Raw genomic sequence first — 20,029 nt, forward strand, 5'->3', positions numbered from 1 at the left:
TGCCCCTAGATGGTTTAGGCCCTGCCCTCAAGACTGAGAAAGAAGGGTTGAAAAAGATACTCCTTATTCAGTGGCAGCTTCCCATCAGGTTCCAAGATGGCTAAGTAATCAGGCAAAAAGAAAAACTGTGAACAAATGAAAAAGCTAAAAACAGAGACCAGTTTTCAAACAAGAAATGTAATAAAGAGATCAGGATGCTATAAATGGCAGGACCCATTATCCTGAATGGAAAACCAAGGACAAGACATCAGAAACTATGGGAATTTAAGAAACTATCAAGACAGACAGAATATCTCTATTCATGGGAAGACGACAAGTTTCCCTGGAGACAGAATGTATACAAAACCAATTCCTCTGGAAAACCAAATTGATATTAGAGAGAGAAAAAGGGAGTCAGAACAGAGGATAACTATCAATTTCCTTCCTCTTTTCTTTCTGCCTACTTTTTTAAAATCAGAGCTGCAAGAAGCCCTGAACAAATACTGTATCCTTGTGTCAGATAGTATGGTGGCAATTCATACCCAAGTCACTTTTTCAGCTCTGTTTTAGTACCCTTAAGATTTAACCTAACCCATCTAGGAATATCTAAATCTACAAGGGGGGGGGGAGGGGGGGGGGGAGAACCTATGTCCTTAACTATAATTTAAATTAATTTTGAAAAATTGAAAAACATAGTTTCCTAAAAAGAAACAGATGTGTGGATCTATTATAATTATTACCTTTAGAGAAGAATTACAGTAAGTGTTTTTCTCTTCTTTAACGAGAAGTACAGTAGAATTATAATAGATCCACACTCTTGCGACTGAAAAGTTCGAGGAATTCATCTGCAAGAAACCAGCAAATACATATAGATCAGAATATTTAAAGTAATTACTTGTAATATGTAGAGGAATAAAATCCTCCTCAAAGCCCCAAAATACAGAAATTGAAGTAACTGATAGAAGGAACAATATTTATAGAATTACTATGAAATTTAAAATATTTATAGCACTATGCAATAAGAAGAGTGGAAAGTGTGTCTGTATACAACCAAATAAAATGTAGAGCATGTAATAATGATTTCTGCTCTATATACCCTTACTAGAAAATAAATTCTGGCAAATCAAGAGCATTTCTTCCCAAAACATTTGACTTGGTAGGTTCCAATAAAAAAAAATCATGGAAATCATGCTGAAAATGAAATGGGACTTGCTTCTATATAAAAATGTTTGATATGAGAGTTTGGTTATTTTAGAATAATCAAAACTGATACAAAATTATCTGCTCTACGGCAAACATATAAATTACTATTTATATGCAACATAATGTACTGTATGAGTCTTCAAGTTGCCAGTCAATTTATGGAGACATCATTAATTATATTGGGGTTTCTCAAGGGAAGGAGTACTCAGAACTGCTTTGCTATTGCCTTCTAAATACAGACTGCAACATCTGGTATTCTCTGGTCATTCCATTCAAAAACTAACAAAGCCTGATCCTGCATAGGTTCCGAGTTCAGATTGGATCTGGTGCCTTCAGGATATTTAGGGGGCCGTACAGATATTAGTAGATGAAAAAATTCATAGGAAGAATTACAAAAAAAGAAAGATATTAGAGCAGAATAGACCATCGCATCAGGGCGTCTTGAAGCTGCCCCTGAGAAAGCCGTATTGGGGCTACGGCAAGTGCACATCGCGCCCCCAATTTGCCGGCCCAAAAAGAAGCTACAAAATGCTGGTCCTTTTTCAGCTGGCAAAAAGCCAGCTTTTCCCACCTCGATGCAGCTTTAAGGCACTTTGGCTTCCACGCGGCATCTAAACACCATGTTGCTAGAGCACCCAGAAGCCGGCTGCTGTATGGGCAGCTGGGTGGTGTGAAGCTGCCTTCCGTGCGCCATGGGGGTGTGTATCATGCGAACGCCATGCCTCCAAGCTGGCTGGAAGCCGGCATTTCACGCCAGCCTGTACCAGCCCATTGATAAGAATTACTTATCAATTCTAGGCAAATGTGAGTATCCTATGCGTATCTTGAGATCTTCAGCATTCCAGTTCCCCATGATAATACCATTTATTATGAATGAAATACTAGAATGTTTATAGAAACTGAGAAAGACACTCAATGCCCTCATTTTCTTTTCAGTATAGGAAGTCTCCACTTATCTGATGGATTACAGACTGGAGGGTTGTCAGAAAGTGTAATTCGTTGAAAAGTGGAACCCAGGGTTTTGTTTTTTTTAGTTTGCAAATGCATTTTGGCTTCTGAAAATAATACACTGTATATCACTTATGAATCCATGCAAAAGCTAAATAAAGCACTACACACACACAAACACACACACAAAGCAAAATGAACAAAACTTTACTTTTACTATTCTGCTCTGCTCTGTATATTACTCTATATATTATCATATTACTGTATATTTTATATTATACTGTATACTGTATTATAAGAACAAATACTGCAAAGTAATACTGTAAGAGACACACTGGCTGCAGTCCCAGAAGCTCTACAGATTGACTGCAGATTGAAGGAGCAAAGATGGTGCACACTCAGAGGGAGAAGGGGGAAAAAGGCACCAAGGCATGCTCACTCAGTCTCAAGCAAGCCTCTGTAGTTGGCTTTCCTCCCTCTCAACTCCCTTTGCAAACAGCACGCACATTGATGCAATTAGTGCAAAGTGAATCTCCATTGGAAAATGAACTTACGATGTTCTGCTGTTTTCACATTTGCAAATCACACAGTTAAGTTTCATTAATGCAAGGAGAGATAGGTTATTTCTGAAGGCAAGCCTTGGGACTAGAGATGTGAAGGCTGGAAAAAAAAACCCAGAAAAATTTGGGGGAAAAACCTTTTTCCCCATTCTTTTCCTGAAGCCTTTTTTTTTGTTTTTTCTCCCCCCCAAAATAAGAAAAATTGAAAAAAAGGAAGAAAATCAATTATGGAATGTTTTATTTTAGCATAATGAATAAAATCTTTAAGACAACGAGTTCATATATTTTCCAAATCATTTCTGAAAACCGTGCACACTATCAGATTATTCTATTTTCTGTGCACTGAATGAGGAGGACAAGCCTAGGTTACAAACTGAACTCTCCAATGCAAGAGAAAGATATACTTCTTTCTTTAGGGGCACTGGAAGCATCTGGTCTATGTTTGGAAACACTCCCATTAAATCAAGAAATAAACTGACAAGTGAAAGGGTAGAGAAGCTTTGTTTCAATCCAGATTAGACTTCGTTTTTTAGAAGTCGATGAGAACTGTAAAGATGACAAACATAACAAAGCAGCAGAAGAGACTGAAACTGATATTGATAACCAGGGCTGCATCTGCCCTGCAGAAATAATCCAGTTTGACACCACTTTAACTGCCATGTATCAACACTATGGAATTCTGGGAATTGTTTATATTTTTCTTTCAGAGAGCTCTGGTGCCACAACTACAATTCCCAAAATTCCCTAGTACCGCACCATGATAATAAAAGTGGAGTTCTAAACTGGAGTATGTCTGCAGTGCCGATACAGCCCAGAGCTCAGAAAATGAGTCCGATTAAATTTCATGCCTATTCATTGAATCATAGTCCCTCCTTCCTTTCACACCCCCCCCCCCCATTCTTTTTATGGGAATCAGTGCTTTATGTCTATTTGATACTGTGAAAAAGAAATATAAATATTTTTTCTTTGTTACTAATGTTGATGGTTTCTTATCTATTTATATATATATATATATTGCTTGCTCCACATAAACTAGCAAAACCAAAGAGGTTTCATACAGTTCACAAGATTTTTACTCAATAAGTTACAAATAAAATTAAAGATAAATAAATAAAAGTACATTCTGTTTGTAATAATTGTTTGAATACACGGTATTTAATATACCAGTTGTGATAATTTCATGCCAAATCAAAATGTACTTAGTCATATTTTATGTTCTTAAAGTAACAGAATGACTTTCTGTCCAGCAAAGCAGCCAAATGGCTGATAAGACCAGCTCAGTTCCCAAACAAACAACTGGCTTGCAGAGCCAGTGTGAGGCAGCAGACTAAGGAACAGCACAGACTGCCCCAAAGGGGCAGCCTGCAGCCGCTCCTTTTCATGCTGGATTGGGGCCAGGGCAACCTCACAGGCAGCCCTGTGGCCCCAATCCAGCATTTTTCCAGGCCAAAGAGAAGTGGCAAAATGGTAATTCTCTTTGGCCTGAAAAAGGGGTGCCCTTGCACCTTAGGCACCTACTGCACCCCAGTGCTAAAGAGGAGAAAGAGGCAGCCCCTTTCTCCTCAGGATCATTCTCGCGGCTGTGCAGTTGCAGCAGGAATGATCTGCTACCAAAAGGAGCGCCTTTTTGGAGCTCCTTGCGGCAATGCCACCAGGTCACCATAAGCTGCCGGGGCGGTGAGGAGACATCACACAGGTGCTGCGCTATTTGGATTCGGCATGTACATGATGCCATCAACGCGTGCCACATATGGACAGTGCCCCGTAAAGATGGCGCCATCCATACATATTAGAGTTCCAGAGCATGCAGTTGCCGCACGCTCTGCAACCCTAATTTTGGCGCTGACACAGCCTAGAGGTTTTACCAGGAGATTTGTCAAGAAGTCCGTGATCCAGGGTATCAGATAGGCAAGTCAATAAGGCAATCCAAAGGTCAAGGGTTCCAGAAAGTCAAGTCAGCAGTCCAAGAAACAAGGCTTCAGTCCAAAGTGCAATGGGATCCAGAGATCCAGAGTACTTTACCCAAGAAAGTCAGACAATCCCTGGCACCAAGACAGGCGTCCTGCAGCTGCTTATATGAGCATGCTGCAGGCATTCAGGTGCATTTGATTGCCAGAGCATTTTTGATAAAGCCTCTGCAACCTTCGAAGGCACTCCCTTTTGACTTGACGCTGACTGAAGGTAGGCACAATCCTGTGATTCTCCTCCATGTCCAAAGACTCTGCCACCGGGATACTTGGCTGCTGAGCCTCCTGAGAGGCCACAGGCTCTGCTGGAGCAGGCACAGTAGACCTAGGGCCGAGCTTAGGCTCCACAGCTGCAGGTTCAGGTCCCAGGGGAGGCTCTGGCTCCTCCTCCGAGTCCTCTTCCAGGCTGGGCACTTTCAATTTGTAAAAGGTGGAGGAGGTGGAAAGCCCTGAGGTGGGGAAGCCACACAAACCAGAGGTTCCACGCTCTCACCCTCAGAAGCAGAGCCAACCTGCACTTCAATTACTTGAAGAGAGGCATTAGGGGAAAGCCGTTTCAAAACCGAGGCAGTTTCAAGGTGCTCAGGCTCATGTTTCACTTCACATGTGCATAATGCTAATTTAGAATTAAAAGTCTGCCAAAACATGTTGACATGCTAATCTTTTTTAGTGGTGTATATACCTATCCCTATTCTTCACATTTATTTCTGCCTCTGGTACAAGATGATTTGTTAAAGAAGGAATGCCCAGGAAACCATCTACTTTGTTAACTGTGGTATACCTGTATTCAGTTTCCTTAAAAGGCAACATACAGTAACCAGATTCCTGTACAGAAACTCAGACCTTCTCAATAAGAAACAACTTTTTTTCATGAAATACAGATAATTTATTGAATCACAAAGTTTACTTTATATGTATTAAAAATCATTTCTATTTCATCACTACAAGTTATAAATGCATGATGAACTAATATAATTCTTATTCAGGAAATTACATACCCATGTCCTTCTAGTCGGATATTTCCAACAAAGTCATAGAGATGTCTGTTAGGACTTTCACACTCAATTCTTCCTGAAAGTCCCATCAAGTTGTCAATGTCCTTTATATCTGATGTTAACGGCAATCCCTATATGAAGTAAATACATTAACGGGAGGAAAATGCTGATCAGTTTAACCAAACTGTAGTTAAATTGTGCCAAACTCTTTTGAATTTTTTTTATCAGACTATGTCTTATAGTCTTGACAAATATAAACCCAACTGGATTTATTTCTTATAAGAAAGATTCCTTTCTTATAAATCACAAACTCACAATTTGTATACTACAAGGAAAAGGAACTATGGCCCATTACAGACGGGCACCCTAGTACGTGCTCGGCACGTACTAGGGTTAGAAAGGGGCGTCCTTTCTGGACGCCCCTAACCCTAGTACGCGCTGAGCGCATACAAAATGGCGGCGCCCGTTCTACACGGGCACCGCCATTTTGATGTTGTGCGGCGGAAATGATGCCGTGAGTGCGCCATTGGTGCCTTGCGGTGTCATTTCCACAGCACAAAAAAGCCACTTTTAGTGGCTTCTTTCTGCTCCGCGAGGGAACCCCTTTTCGGGCGGTCTGTAAAGGGCCTATGGTTACTTTATATTTTTATTATGGAGCGGGAGGGAATAAAAAGTATTAAGCTATTTATAATCAGTTTTTAAAGGTAATTCTAAATATTAGCTTCTATAGGAACAGAAGCTAAAGCAAGAGTATTTCAGAGGTTGAATAAGAATTAACCTATAGGAAATGCTTGTTTTCATAGGGGCTTCAATTGCTAGTTTTGTGTAACAATCTCTCTTTCTCATTCTGACAGTGTAATATGCACAGCCTAGCAGTGAGTATAGGTACATCTGAATTGTACAGGTGTGCTGCTCATTTACTAAAATATTTGGATTGCTAATGATTTACTAAACATCTCTAAACTGAAATATAACTCAGCTTCCGCTTGTGAGTAGAATATGTGCTCACATTTGTCTATGTGAACACAAGCAATTTATACTGTAATTTATACACTAGGCAGAAGAAGTCTGTGAACTCTTTGTTCACCTATTTTCAAAATGTTACTAGAGCATAATCTAACTCCATAACATGGAGAACAAATAATCCTATTAAATAAATGACAAACATGAGGGTTTTTCAATGTTTACTTATTCATAATGGATTCAACAGTCAATATCCATGTGTGAAAAAAGTGGCCTTTTTGCTTCATTAACTGGTGGCACTCTCTTGATCAGGTAATAATTTGACCGGAGGGACACAGGGCAATTAAAAAGTAGAGAGGCGATGAAGAGGGGAAGAGCATGTCAGAACCAGAGAAAGAATGGAACAAGGAGCAGGCCAAAGCTGCTTGGTACATGCCAATGAAGGAATTCAAGAGGAAAGAGTAGAAAATAGAAGTGTCACCAAAAAGGAAGGATTGGGAAGGTTTAACAGAGGAAAGTGGAGAGTGGGGCAAGAGAGTGAAGGGCAAAGCCTTGAGAGAAAAATATAAGCTAAGCAAAGGAGCCCCGTAGAAACAACGTCAGAGCTACCAACAATCAGCTACCAGGTTAGACACCAGGAACTAGAGCTCACCAGGAACTCTAAACACAGCACAAATGAGATAGAGGCTTATGAAAAGAAGAAATTAGGAGCTGACTTATAAACTTAACTGATCTCTTGAGTTACAATCTTCTAAAGGGTACTGATCTGTGGAATTTTCCACTAGACTGCTGGACCTGAAACTACCAATGTTGCTTGTATATCTGAAAAACAACTTCCTCTGAAGTAATGAGGGAAAGACTAATAAAGACAATATAATACTTGCTGTGATTGAGTCCTCACTTCAGCAATACAAAGGGACTTGATGGAGGGCACCCCTTAGGCCTAAATTCACTTACCCTTACTATAATGTATTACTTGTTTCTCTAATTTATACATCATTCTACTTCACAAGAAATGGAATTGTTAACTGAAAGCCTATTGATCTTTAGAAAAGGATTCTTCTTAATTTGTGAAGATTATCACAGTAATACAGAATTTCCATAATTATCATTAGAGTTTACAATGGTGCAATTTATCAAACTGGATTCAATTCTTTGATTTTAGGGTTATCTCCAAAATACTTTTCCAGATAATCAATAAATGATAATCTGTACCCATCTTGTAAAAACACTAATTCCCTGAAACAATAAAAACATTCAATGAACCTGCTCTGCATTTAAACATAGAGGGAAAGACTGTACTATAAGACATCTTTTTTTTAACTAATACAAGTTGATAAAATAAAGTACACATAGCTAAATCCAAGGTTATATGTGAAACATCTGGCACAGCATGTGCCTTTCCTAACAAATCCTGATCTTGTAGCAGCTGTATGGCACTTTAAATTTCCTAAGGCTTCAGCCTTTGGTAAGGAAACAAAAATATTTAAATATCAAAAATACCAAAGCCAAGCCTGTTAGGGTCTAACTATAAATTAGCAGAGAATCAGAAATGTGCTCTTGTCCAATTATGCTTCTCTAAGAACTGAGACTGACTCGAAAAACAATGCAAGTAGCTTGTAGTTCAAACAAAAGTTTACTAATGGATTTAATCTATATATACACAGAGGCTATATCCTAATCCAGCTAGTAAATAATTAAGGTAAAAAAGAAATATTTATCTCTCCATCTTTCAAAGAAAGTTGATGGTGAAGGAAGATGGAGGACCCCACAAGTCAGGAGAAAATCTTTAGAGAATGTATGTTAGTCTTAAAGGAGGTGTGACCTAAATCACATGGTTAGTTTGAATATGAGAGAGAGAGGTGGAGTTTGCATGCAGGAAATCCCTATCTACCTAAGGAGGGGGAAAGAGAATGCAAAAAATCTTCCAGTAGTAGCCACTTTCACAGTGTTAATCTACTGGGAGAATAATAAAAGCAGATACCTAATATCAGTCTCTTTATAGTCCCTCACCTGATGAAAACTGCTTTACAAAAGACAGCATCAATACTTCATACCTATTCAGTAGTATGCATGCAGTGTAAAGGCTCTACCTACAAACCACTGATTCTAAATAACTATTCCCCTCCCCTACACATCCATCTCCTTGTAACACATTACTTCATCTTATTTTCTGTTCACTGTCCATTACCTAGGAATAACACAAAAGTAATACTCTATACAAGATAATTATATTTCATTGACTGGGAGTACCTTGTTTCTTACCTGTCTTATTTTTAGATTAGTTTCACCATCTAAATTTGATGTTTCGATGTAGCACATAGCTTGTGGTTCACTTACAATAAAGGGAAGATTCATTTTAAAAAAGTTAATCACTTTAGAAGATACACACATTGATATATAACACCATTCCCTAGTATGCTATTGGTACATTTTTAAAAATGTGCAAAAAGTCATTTACATGTCCAGAAAATAATTGCCAAAATTACTTTTATTATTATGAAGTATGCTAAAATTTAAGCAGCAGAAACATTCATTCACTAATACATTTTAAACAACAAGAATGTTTGAAACCTTATGAGTCTCCCTGCAAAGTTTGTGATGAAGTATGGGGTGGTACAGACCAGCACTTTGTGCCGGCCTGACTGCAAACTAGGGCTGCAGTAGGACGGAGCGTTCACACGCTCCCAAACCCTACCGCATTCCCTGGGCGCCATCTTGGTGTGCGCCCCTCTATATGGGGCAAGCCATGATGTGCATGTACGTCACAGCACCCAAACGGCACTGGCCAGAAGGAGCATCATGATGGCACGTCAGTGCCACTATGGCACCCCTTCCAGGAAGCTGCTTACAGCAAATACTTTTGCCTCCCAAGAGGGAACAGATCGTTGCTGCAGTGTGCAGTTGCCACGGCAACGATCTGGGGCAAATAGGGGCGGCATTTAGCCACCCATTTGTCGAGTCCCTATGTTACTCAAAGAAAAGTCAGGTCTCCAGGACCACAGAACACAAAATTATTTTGCAGAGAGAAATGCAATTCCTTGTGCAACAGGAAACCCATTAGGAAAATCTAGTTAAACCTTAAACTGCATACAGAGGCAGAAAATTCAAGCTGAAAACTGAAGATCAAGCCATGATTTATGACATCAGTGTTACAAAATACAGTCAGTTTCTTATAAGCTAACTCTAACAAACTATAGGTCAGCAGTGGGCAAAGTGTGTTCCTGAAGCTAGAGGCTGATTTGTATGTATTTATTCGTTGTATCTAAACTCTGCACTTCAGCAAGAAAGGCTCTGAGAGCAGCTTACAAATAAAATAGATTGCCCCCATGTATGTCTCATCCCTCAATCCCTCCAAGGCTACTCTTTTTCTGGCAAAAAAACAAAGGGAGAATTGCCTCTGTTAAAAGTATCCAGGAGCAACAATATGGGTTGCATCCACCTACACTGTTTAAAATAAAAACAACCCTATTCAAAAGGTAGAAATTTCAACTACTTTTCTTTCTTAGAAGAGTGTTTTAAATTTGAATTTCTTGCCAGACGCAAATAAGTCATTAGTTGACCCTCCACGCTTGTGGATTTAACTATCGCAGATATGATTATTTGCAAGTTTGCATGAGGACAGAGAACAAGTGATGGACAGGCAGATGGGTGGCGCGATGTAGGAGATGTCCATCACCACCATCAGAGGCCTAATCAGAAGCTTTCCTTTTCTTTTGTATATTTTCCATTTTTGATTATCTAATACTTCCCTGTCTAGGTTAAAAATGTTTGAACAAAGGACAACCCAATAGTATGTGGATTGCTGCTCCATGCCATCCAGAGAATAAATGGGAAAAACAATACACAGTTTATGTTGTGTTGTTTCAGTTTTACCCAAGTTTCTTAGGTAAAGAAATGCAGAAATTAGTGATTTCTTGATGGACAGGTTCTTTAGATTACAATCAAATTATTTAAATTTTACAGAATATTAGTTCTATCTATACTTCTTTAATTATGATCTTTTCTCATAATAAAAGCAGCTACACATAAAAAGGGCTCCATGGATGCAGTTATTCCATACGTTTCAGAGTTCTAGTTCCTAAGATTGTCAAAATATCAGATATCAGAGGAGAGTTGAAAATAATTTCATTCAATCAAATGTTTGGTTATTCTAAAATGACTGGCTTAAGATGTGATGCAGGGCATCCTGAAACTCAGATAGGGGCATCTTTCATTCAGCAAGATTTTCTGAACCTTCATGTAGAATTCTAAGGGAGCTGTAGGGGCTTCCATGGGGAGAAGGGATGGGAAAACCCACTGCTACTAGTTGCATACATCTAATCTGAATTCACTGCATAATAATTTTAATCTAACTTTTACTTTTGAAAATCAATACAAAACTTAAAATCCTGGAATGTAGCAGCTTATAACACAGTTGTTACTGAACTCTTAAAGCTTCCTAAAGGTTTATAATATAATATCATTTATTTTGATATAGCTGTATATATTATTTAACAGAATCAAAAATATTTCCATGCTTAGACAGGAAACCTCTCTATTTTACAATAAATTATTTTTTATGGCTATATTTTCTGTAAATGTAAATGACTGACTGCTGCTTAGAAACTATTTCAGTATATTAGTTATTTGATACATATTAAGACCTACATTTGATTGTTAGGAGTTTATCACACAGGGAAAATGTGGAGTTTAAACAGTGATTAATCCGTGAAAAATACCACAATTGACATTAAAACACGATTAAAATGAGATTAACACAAGAGCCATTTTCCTGTGAATAACCAGGCAATAATCAGGCAATAAACGGCAAAAAGTCATTCACAAGAAAATCTTGTGAATGATTTGCTGTTTTTTCTTGCTTGGTTATTGTCAGAATCCAAAAGAATATAGATATGTCATGATGGGTAATATATATTAGCATGCTGATATAGTTACAGCGCGCCCTTCCCTTACGCGGGGATCTGTTCTGGACTCCCCGCATAAGGGAAAATAAGCATATGCTTGAGCCCTATTAGAAGTAATGAGGCTTGTGCCCATGGTGTGTCGCAGGGTGTGCACCGTGAGTGTGCACCCCATGTCTTCTTCTGGGGCGTGGGAGGATTTTTTCCATTGTGGCTTCCAGTGTATGCTGGAAGCCGCGTATGGCAATCAGGTAATATTTTGAAATGGTAAAGTAGATACGGTAGGTGATGGGAAAAACAGCGTTCTGGTTAACAGTGTTCTGGAGCGAAGAGAGAGGCAAATAGCCAAAGGGAATGGTAGTATGTAATTGGATTCAAATGCAAAACAGGACCAGATGGGCAGTTACTGAGGAAATTAGAGTATATGGCCCTACTGTTTCTGAAGAAGGTTTTTAATGGTCAACAAAGCAATGCATTCTTTCAGGGAAGAGGTGGATTGATAGGGGATAGGGAGTTGGATTGGCATGTTTAAAGGACTCTTTGATATGATAGCAAGAGTGTGAGCTGGACAAAGGGGGGGGCGTGGGAAGAGAATCCTTAAAGGTGGGATGCTTGTGGGCACAAACCAGATTTGACACTAACTCATCCGTACATGAATCTCTGTACAGTATTGGAATCCAAATAAACCATCAGTCAAATTCACTGTGATATTTTCTTGGCTCTCCAAGTCTTGGCCTGTTGGTTGTGACAGTTATTCACGGTATAATGGCACTTTAATCATGTTTCATCTTGATGTCGTGTGAAAACCATTAGTGCATTTTCGGGATTATCACAGTTTATTCATGGGATAATAGCACTTTGAACACAATGTCATGTGAAAACCATTAGTGCAATTGTGGGATTATCACATGTTAATCACCATTTATACTTCCAATTGTCCCCCATGTGATAAACTCCTTAGTCTCAACCAGAATAGACCTGTTGAAATTCCAGTAATTCAAATGGTGTATTCTAGTTAGAACTAAGGACAATATTTTGACCATAAATTTCAACAATTTTTTCATATTTTAATAACACTGAAGCTGTAAGCTTTTATAGGTATGGCCAGGAGTAAGTCCCACTGAACTCAGTGGGGCTTACATCTCCACAGGCATGTATAAAATTGCACTGTAAGGAAACAACTGTGTGCATATTTAGATAAGATTAAATCCCATTGATCAGAGTCGGCTGAGTGAACATGCATAGCATTGTGCTGCATATTTTGTGGGATTCTTAAAATAAACAAGGCAGCAAAAACATAAAAGCAAAGTAACATGCTCCATTACAGACATTCTTAGAGGTACTGATGATATTCACTTCTCAGATAAATCAGGCTCTTTGATTAGTAAAATCAAAGTCAGTTGCAATCACAGCACAAGGACTATTCAAAATCTGAAGTATCATGCAATATTTCTGTGAGCAAAAATATGACTGTTTCCCAACAGCATGCAATACAATGAGAATGATATTTAAATAGTGCAGAGGGTCCTCTACAAGTCTTAAAATATGGTAATAGCTAATATTTGGGGTGCTATATAAAGTTACTGAAAACAAGAGATTCTCTAGACTCTAAAGTATAAATATGCACATTAGTTAAAATTCAAATATAGTCTTCACAGAAATGTTTCAATTTAGTTTATAATAATGTCTCTTAATAAGCATAGTATTTATGTATGCATAACAGGAAAACAAGAAAAACAAATATTGCGTATTTGAATATGCTTATGTTTTTACTAATTTCAGCGTAATCCTATGCATTTAAGCTCAGAGGTATAGTCCACTGAAATCAGTAGTTATGTAATTGTAAGTCTGTATAGGATGACAACCTCAACAGCCTCTACAAGATCTTTAACTGAGATCAATGTACTGCTATTGCTTCAGCACAAGCAAAATTCTCTTTTACTCCCATCCTCTTCTAATAAAGCATTCTTTCTATAATTAATTTGTATATAGTCGTGTTGTAAAGGATTTTTGTAAGAAATCCTTTTTTTTTGTATCTTAATTTGGTGCATGAGGACCCACATACACATTACTTCTGAGGCCGTTTCATTCTAACCTTGTTGACAGACTGATGAGATCAGCTGGGAGATGCTCCCCATTGGTCACTTTCACTATTTCCCCAACAGCAACCTATATCACCCAATTTTAAAATGATTGTAACAGAACAACAAGAAAATGGAGTAGAAGGGAAACCAAATGGACAAGAGAAAAAGAGAAAGTTGGAAATTACTATACAATAATATTAATAAATGATTTGACTGCTTTTTTTCAAAATCTATTTAAATCAGACCAGGAAAAAATATGGTTACAATCAATATATTATTTTTTTTCAGACACAAGGATCAAAAATATATAAGTAAATAGTTAAAATGCAAGCATCTAGATATTTAAAATGTACAATTACAAGTCAGATACTGTAGACTGGAAATTATTTTTTGCAAGGACAGAAAATGAGTAATATTTATACTTCTGTTGGTTTCTTTTCCAGATAGAGGTTTCATTTATGTTTTTTAAGAGCAGAACCAATAACTCCTAGAATTCATTGCTTTTTGATCACCTACATTTTAAGAATTCCTTTTTTAAAAAAGACCTTAATGGTTAAAAAAAATAATCCCTTCCTAGTGTCTCCAAATAAACATTTTCTTTTAATTAAAACTTGTTTGTATGAGCACATTTAGATGGTTAATAAAAATTATATAAAATGGGTATTTGGAACTTGATGGTAACTGATTTAAATTAACAATGACTGATTTAAAATAAAAATGACTGATTGTTTCCACTAGTTTATACTTTTATTTCTTCTAATCCTATTATATTTTTTACAACAAATTTGTGCTTTTTTTCAGGACAATTTATTTTTAGCTAAATGTTGCTTGCAATACAATCTTATGCATATTTACTCTTAAGTAAACCTCACAGTGTTTAATGGGGTTTATTCGCAGGTAAGTGTGCAAACGACATTTACATTTATAGAATCATAGAGTAGGATGAGAACACAAGGGCCATCAGGTCCATCCCTCCGCCATGCAGGAACTCACAATCAAAGCTGTTAGCCATTCAGCCTCTATTTCAAAACCTCCAAAGAAGCAGACTCCACCGCTTTCCAATGGAGTGTGTTCCACTGTTAAACAACTCTTACTATCAGGATGTTTTCTTCCTAATGCTGAGGTGGAATCTCTTTTTCTGTAGCTTGCATTCATTGTTCCGTGTCCTATTCTCTGGAGCAGCACAAAACAAGCCTGCTTCATCCTCAATATGATGCCCCTTCAAATACTTAAATAGGACTATCATATCACCTCTTAAACTTCTCTTCTCCAGGCTAAACATACCCAGCTCCCTAAGTCTTTCCTCATAAGGCATGGTTTCCAGACCCTTCACTTCCCTGTCTAAGAGAAAAATATAGTTCAGGGAATAATGCAAGCTGTATAGCCATGCTCCTTGACCTAGCAGTCTCTGTGAGAAAATCCAGTATGCACATTAAACTCCACCTTGCTTACAGATCCTCAATGCTAGCAGGACTACCTACATATAGAGGGATGTAACTGTAAACTGCAGGTTCCAATGAAAAGAAAGGAGAAGATTTTTACACAAGAGGAGCATGTACCCATGACAACAGGAGCTGGGAAAATACAGTATAGGTATGTGACTCATATGCTAGGCTCCTTATGTGGCCAGACTGCCCTTTCTCTGCCCAAACAAGAGTGACTTGCTTCTTGTGGAAGTGCCCATGAGCAGCAATTAATCTTTTAAAGAGGTTGCACAGGCTTCCTTCACTTTCTAACATTAAGAAAAACATGTATTTTGCAAGATCAGAAGTGAACTTCTAGCTGCTTCCTGTCTTTATTTCTAGTGGGGCTTTTTGGCATCTTTGCCAGTTTATGTCACCCACTGGGACTCAGGGACAAAAACTGGCCCATCATAGTTACCCACAACTGCACTAAGCAAAGAAAGAAAACAATTATATAAACCTAAAATTATGACACACTACTTTTAAAAATCTCTCTGGCTCTGTATTTGACTGATATTCATTCTTGTCTGTTGTAAAATTTGGAATTGCCACAATGGAATATTTTATAAGACTTGTGATGTACATTGGAAATACTGACACTCATGCTGAAAACATGCCATTTAAGACATAAAGGTTTCTATATATCGATCTAGAATCCATTTCATATGGTAAAGAATTTATTTCAATGCCTTATTCAAATATAGTCTCAAGTAATGGATGTCTCATTTTCATCTGATAGTAATGAAAAGTTGTGAATTGTTCACTTAAAACATTTAAGATTATTAAAGTAGCCCATTCAAACCCTGATAATGACCCAATCAAATAGATTTTGAAAAAAAATGCTTCTATATATTCACTATGGACTTGTAAATCACATTATCCAAGGAAATACAGATATGCAACTACTAATATTAAATATTTAGAATAGTCAATGTAGTATTTTGCATGTTGATATTATGAATAATTAGGAGAAATAAGATATTATCATTAAACACATTGGTAGCCCCTATCCCAAAGGATTTTATCCATTCATAATAGTTAATTTATTTTAAATATTATGCAGTAATTTTTCAGTAAAAATTTGTTTTTTACCTACAATTGGGATTAGGGGTAAACAGTACTTCTGATTATTCTTTATTTCCTTGGACTAATTATAAAGTCAAGGCAGGAGGAGAAAGCCCCTATACTGGAAGCATTGATGAGCATCTCTACCTTGATGAGAGAAGTACAGTGTCAGCTGGTATATATTCTTTCCCTTTTATTAACACTACATCTCCAACATCTACCTGAAAGAAAACTGGGAATTGGTTAATAATATGAAACTAACAGAACAGCCTTTGAACTGTTTAATCTACTTAAATATGCATTATCTAAAAACAAAGGGAAACTATTTAGGCTGAAATCTGCAAAGCATTGAAAAGGCACCTGCATTTCACTCGATTTTGTTTGAGATGAAGATACATCAGCCTATATTCTACTTATATTTGACAAACTCAATATCTGCCTTGATTTTCTGAACAATGAAATATAGTGTTCATAGAGACAAAAGTATGCCTGAACAAAGTCTGGTGATATGAATTTATGAAGCTACTTTGTAACAAGTCAGACCTCAGATCTATTATTTAGATTAGTATTGTCTGCTCTGATAAGCAACAGTTCTCCAAAGCCTGAGACAAAGATCTTTCTTATATCTAGAAACTATGGAGTGAAGCAGACTACCAACAAGGAGAGCCCAAAGGCCACTCTGGCCCTGATCAGGCTGGGACCACAGTGACTGGATGGCCTATTCCTGAAGCAGGCTGCCGCAGTTGTCTTCTTTGGGCCACCAGCAGGAGTAGTTTTTGGCTGCTCCTTTTTGGACCAGGTCTTGTGGCTTTGGTGCAGCTTCCAACAGCTTCAGGGGTGTGCTTCATGTAAACACCATGTTCCCGAAGAGGCTGGAAGCCTCTTTATTTGGCCCATCTGTTTCAAATCTATTATTCTTTTATTCAGGATGGGAATCATGCAGTCCCAGAAGCTGTTGGACTGCAACTTCTACCAGTCATAGCCAGCAAAGGCAGTGGCAAGGAATGCTAGGAATAATAGTCCAATAAGTAGTATGGAGGTCTGCATTACCCTACTCTTGCTTAAACTAGGACCTTCTGTGTACAAAGCATGGACTCTATAACTGGATTATGGCTCTGCTCAGCAGTATCATTGTGCTGAGATCTACAATGACACTGTTTGGAAAAGCATTTGCTGGCTAAAAATGGTGCTAATATGGTGGGAAAACCATATGATTAAACCCATGTGGTCATCACACATTGACAGGCAACTTGAAGGCACATACACAGACAAACCCATCTAATTAAATTTCTAAATGGCAAATTAATCTTTGTCTTGTAAGTAAAACTGACCATATAATATTCAATAAAATTAAAAATATATAAACCGAATTTTGCATTCCTGATGCCTACAGTTTATTTACTCATAACAAAACCCTGCAATACAGATTCACGGTTAATTTAATGAACAGCCAAATCAGAGAGAGGTTTGCACCAGGTCAGTTAAAACAGTTATGCTTGATAAGTAAGGGCCAAAAGAGACGGCCCTGAAGGGGAGGTTTCAAGCCACCCCTGAGAAAGCTGGATTGGGGCCATGGCAATCATATGTTGAGGATCCGATCCGGCATTTTGCCGGCCCAAAAAGAAGTGGCAGAAAGTCACTCCTTTTTTGAGCTGGCAAATAGCCAGCTTTTCTGTCGCTGTGGCGGCTTTGCGGCACACCTGTGGCATGCAGCGTATAAACACCATACTGCAAAGTTGTCCACCGTGTGGTCAGGCAGGAGACTTCACGGCGGTTTCCTGCCAGCTTGGGGATGTGTGTCATCTAAATGACATGTCCCAAAGCTGCCAGGAAGCCACTGCAAAGGAGCCATCTGTTCCACCCCTAAGAGAGGCATTGCTACTAAATTAAGATGTTTTACTAGCACAATGTTCCTTCAGTAATACAGAGAAAAATCCTTTCAGATAATCTTTATACTGAGCTGAAGGTCTGTAGGAATTCATTTTGCTATGGAAATTTCTGATACAGTTAGAGATGTGAAGGCCCAGGAAAAAAATGGAAAAAATGGGGAAAAATTGAGGTTTTTCCCGTTCCTTTCCTGAAGGCTTTTTTGTTTTTTTCCAAAAAATTGAAAAAATTGAAAAAAGGAAGAAAATCAATTGTGGAATGTTTTATTTTAGCATGATGAATAAAATCTTTAAGACAAGGAGTTCATATATTTTCCAAATCACTTCTAAAAATCATGTACACTATCGGATTATTCTAATTTCTGTGCAATGAATGAGGAGGACAAGCCAGACCTAGGTTACAAACTGAACGCTCCAATGCAAAAGCAATATGCATTTCTTCCTTTACGGGGCACTGAAAGAATCTGGTCTATGTTTGGAAATGTTCAGACTAGATCAAGAGAAGCTTGTTTCAATTTGGGTAAAATGTTGGTTTTTAGAAGTTCATGAGAACTGTAAAGATGACAAACATAACGAAGCAGAAGCAGATACTGAAACTGATACTGATAACCAGGGCTGCATCTGCACTGCAGAAATAATCCAGTTTGACAGCACTTTAACAGTCATGTATCAATGCTATAGAATTCTGGGAACTGTGGTTTTATGAGATATTTAGTCTTCTCTATCAGAGAGCTCAGGTGCCACAACAAATTACAGTTCCCTAAATTACCTAGCATTGATCCACGACACTTAAACTGGTGTTAAACTGAAGTATTTCTGCAGTGCAAATGCAGCCCAGAACTCAGAAAATGAGTTTGATTAAATTTCATGCCTATTAGATTCTCTTCCCTTCCACACACTCCTCCCCCCTCAATTCTTATTATGGGAATGGGTGCTTTATGTCTATTTGATAAATAAATTCTGTTTGTATTAATACACTGTCTTTAAATATATCATTTGTAATAATTTTTATTTTTTAAAATCAAAGTGTACATAATCATATTTTATGTTCCTAAAGTAACAGAGTAATTTTCAATATGTAAAAAGGGGTAATGTTGCTTTTTTCAATTTTTCTGATAATTTCCATTTTTTCTGCCCCCTCCAACCGAAACCTGCCACGTTTTCCCCCCATGGTTACAAAATTTCCAGAAATTTTACATCTCTAGGTATAGATGAACAACATTGTATAAGGGTTTCTTCGAATGCTGATCAATGAGTTCTGATGGCTACTAATACTTATAGAAGCCAGACCAAGATACTTGATGATGGTAACAACTACAATAAAAAACAGTGCCCATCTACATTTCAAGGAGCTGACATTTAAATCTTATTTCAGTACTGAGAATGCCAATTCTCCATCACACTGAGGCAGCAGGTTAGTTCAGAGGTAACAGGACAAGTGGCCCAAAATTCTGTAGCCCAAAAGTGGGAAATAACTAGACTGTACAGAAATAATAGTTGAGAGGGTGCCACTCCTGCCCCCACCAGTGTTTCTTTAAAAGGCATTGGACTCTTCTCCCCAGTTCCTATACACCACTGCTTCTGCATGCATAACTGCAGATAATTTTAACAGATAAAAGCAGCTTTTTGTTTCTAATGGATTATATGTCAGTGGTATTATTTACACTGACATTATGTAACCCATGAATTTTTTTAAAAAAATGTTTATATTAAACAGTAAAAGGCAATTTAACCAAAGTAAATCAACATGGCAAACATAATAGTTTGGATCCAAAAAGCCCTCCATATGCACATTGTCTTCTGCTCAGAGCAGAAGTGTTGACAGTTAATACCACATTGCTGCACAGAAAGACTGCAAATCCTAAGATTTTCTTCCATTCGCACAAGAGCCTTTCCACACTCTTCAACAGCATAAAACCTACCAACAAACCTATCAAAAAAATATTCAACTCATGTGTGTGCAAAAATCTGGTGAACTGCTCAGTCAGTATTTTCCATATGTTCCCAGTTTG

General features: G+C 37.8%; 1 protein-coding gene across 4 annotated transcripts in view; it reads right to left on the reverse strand.

Annotated features, from left to right (window-relative positions):
- ATP8A1 (ATPase phospholipid transporting 8A1) overlaps nucleotides 1-20,029 on the reverse strand; it is a 101,924-nt gene that overhangs the window by 58,378 nt on the left and 23,517 nt on the right. For 2 of the 4 annotated variants that reach the window (XM_042467496.1, XM_042467495.1), the window contains exons 7-9: nucleotides 16,279-16,352; nucleotides 8,881-8,950; nucleotides 5,656-5,783 (exon numbers count right to left, since the gene is read on the reverse strand). The exons of 1 other annotated variant lie outside the window; for it this stretch is intronic. In XM_042467496.1, coding sequence (XP_042323430.1) covers nucleotides 5,656-5,783; nucleotides 8,881-8,950; nucleotides 16,279-16,352 — 272 coding nt within the window. Of the gene's footprint in view, nucleotides 1-5,655; nucleotides 5,784-8,880; nucleotides 8,951-13,614; nucleotides 13,689-16,278; nucleotides 16,353-20,029 lie in introns of all 4 variants that reach the window. One more of the 4 variants, XM_042467494.1, reaches the window with a different exon arrangement.

This window comes from Sceloporus undulatus, chromosome 5 (genome assembly GCF_019175285.1).
Source record: "Sceloporus undulatus isolate JIND9_A2432 ecotype Alabama chromosome 5, SceUnd_v1.1, whole genome shotgun sequence".
Taxonomy (NCBI): Eukaryota; Metazoa; Chordata; class Lepidosauria; order Squamata; family Phrynosomatidae; genus Sceloporus; species Sceloporus undulatus.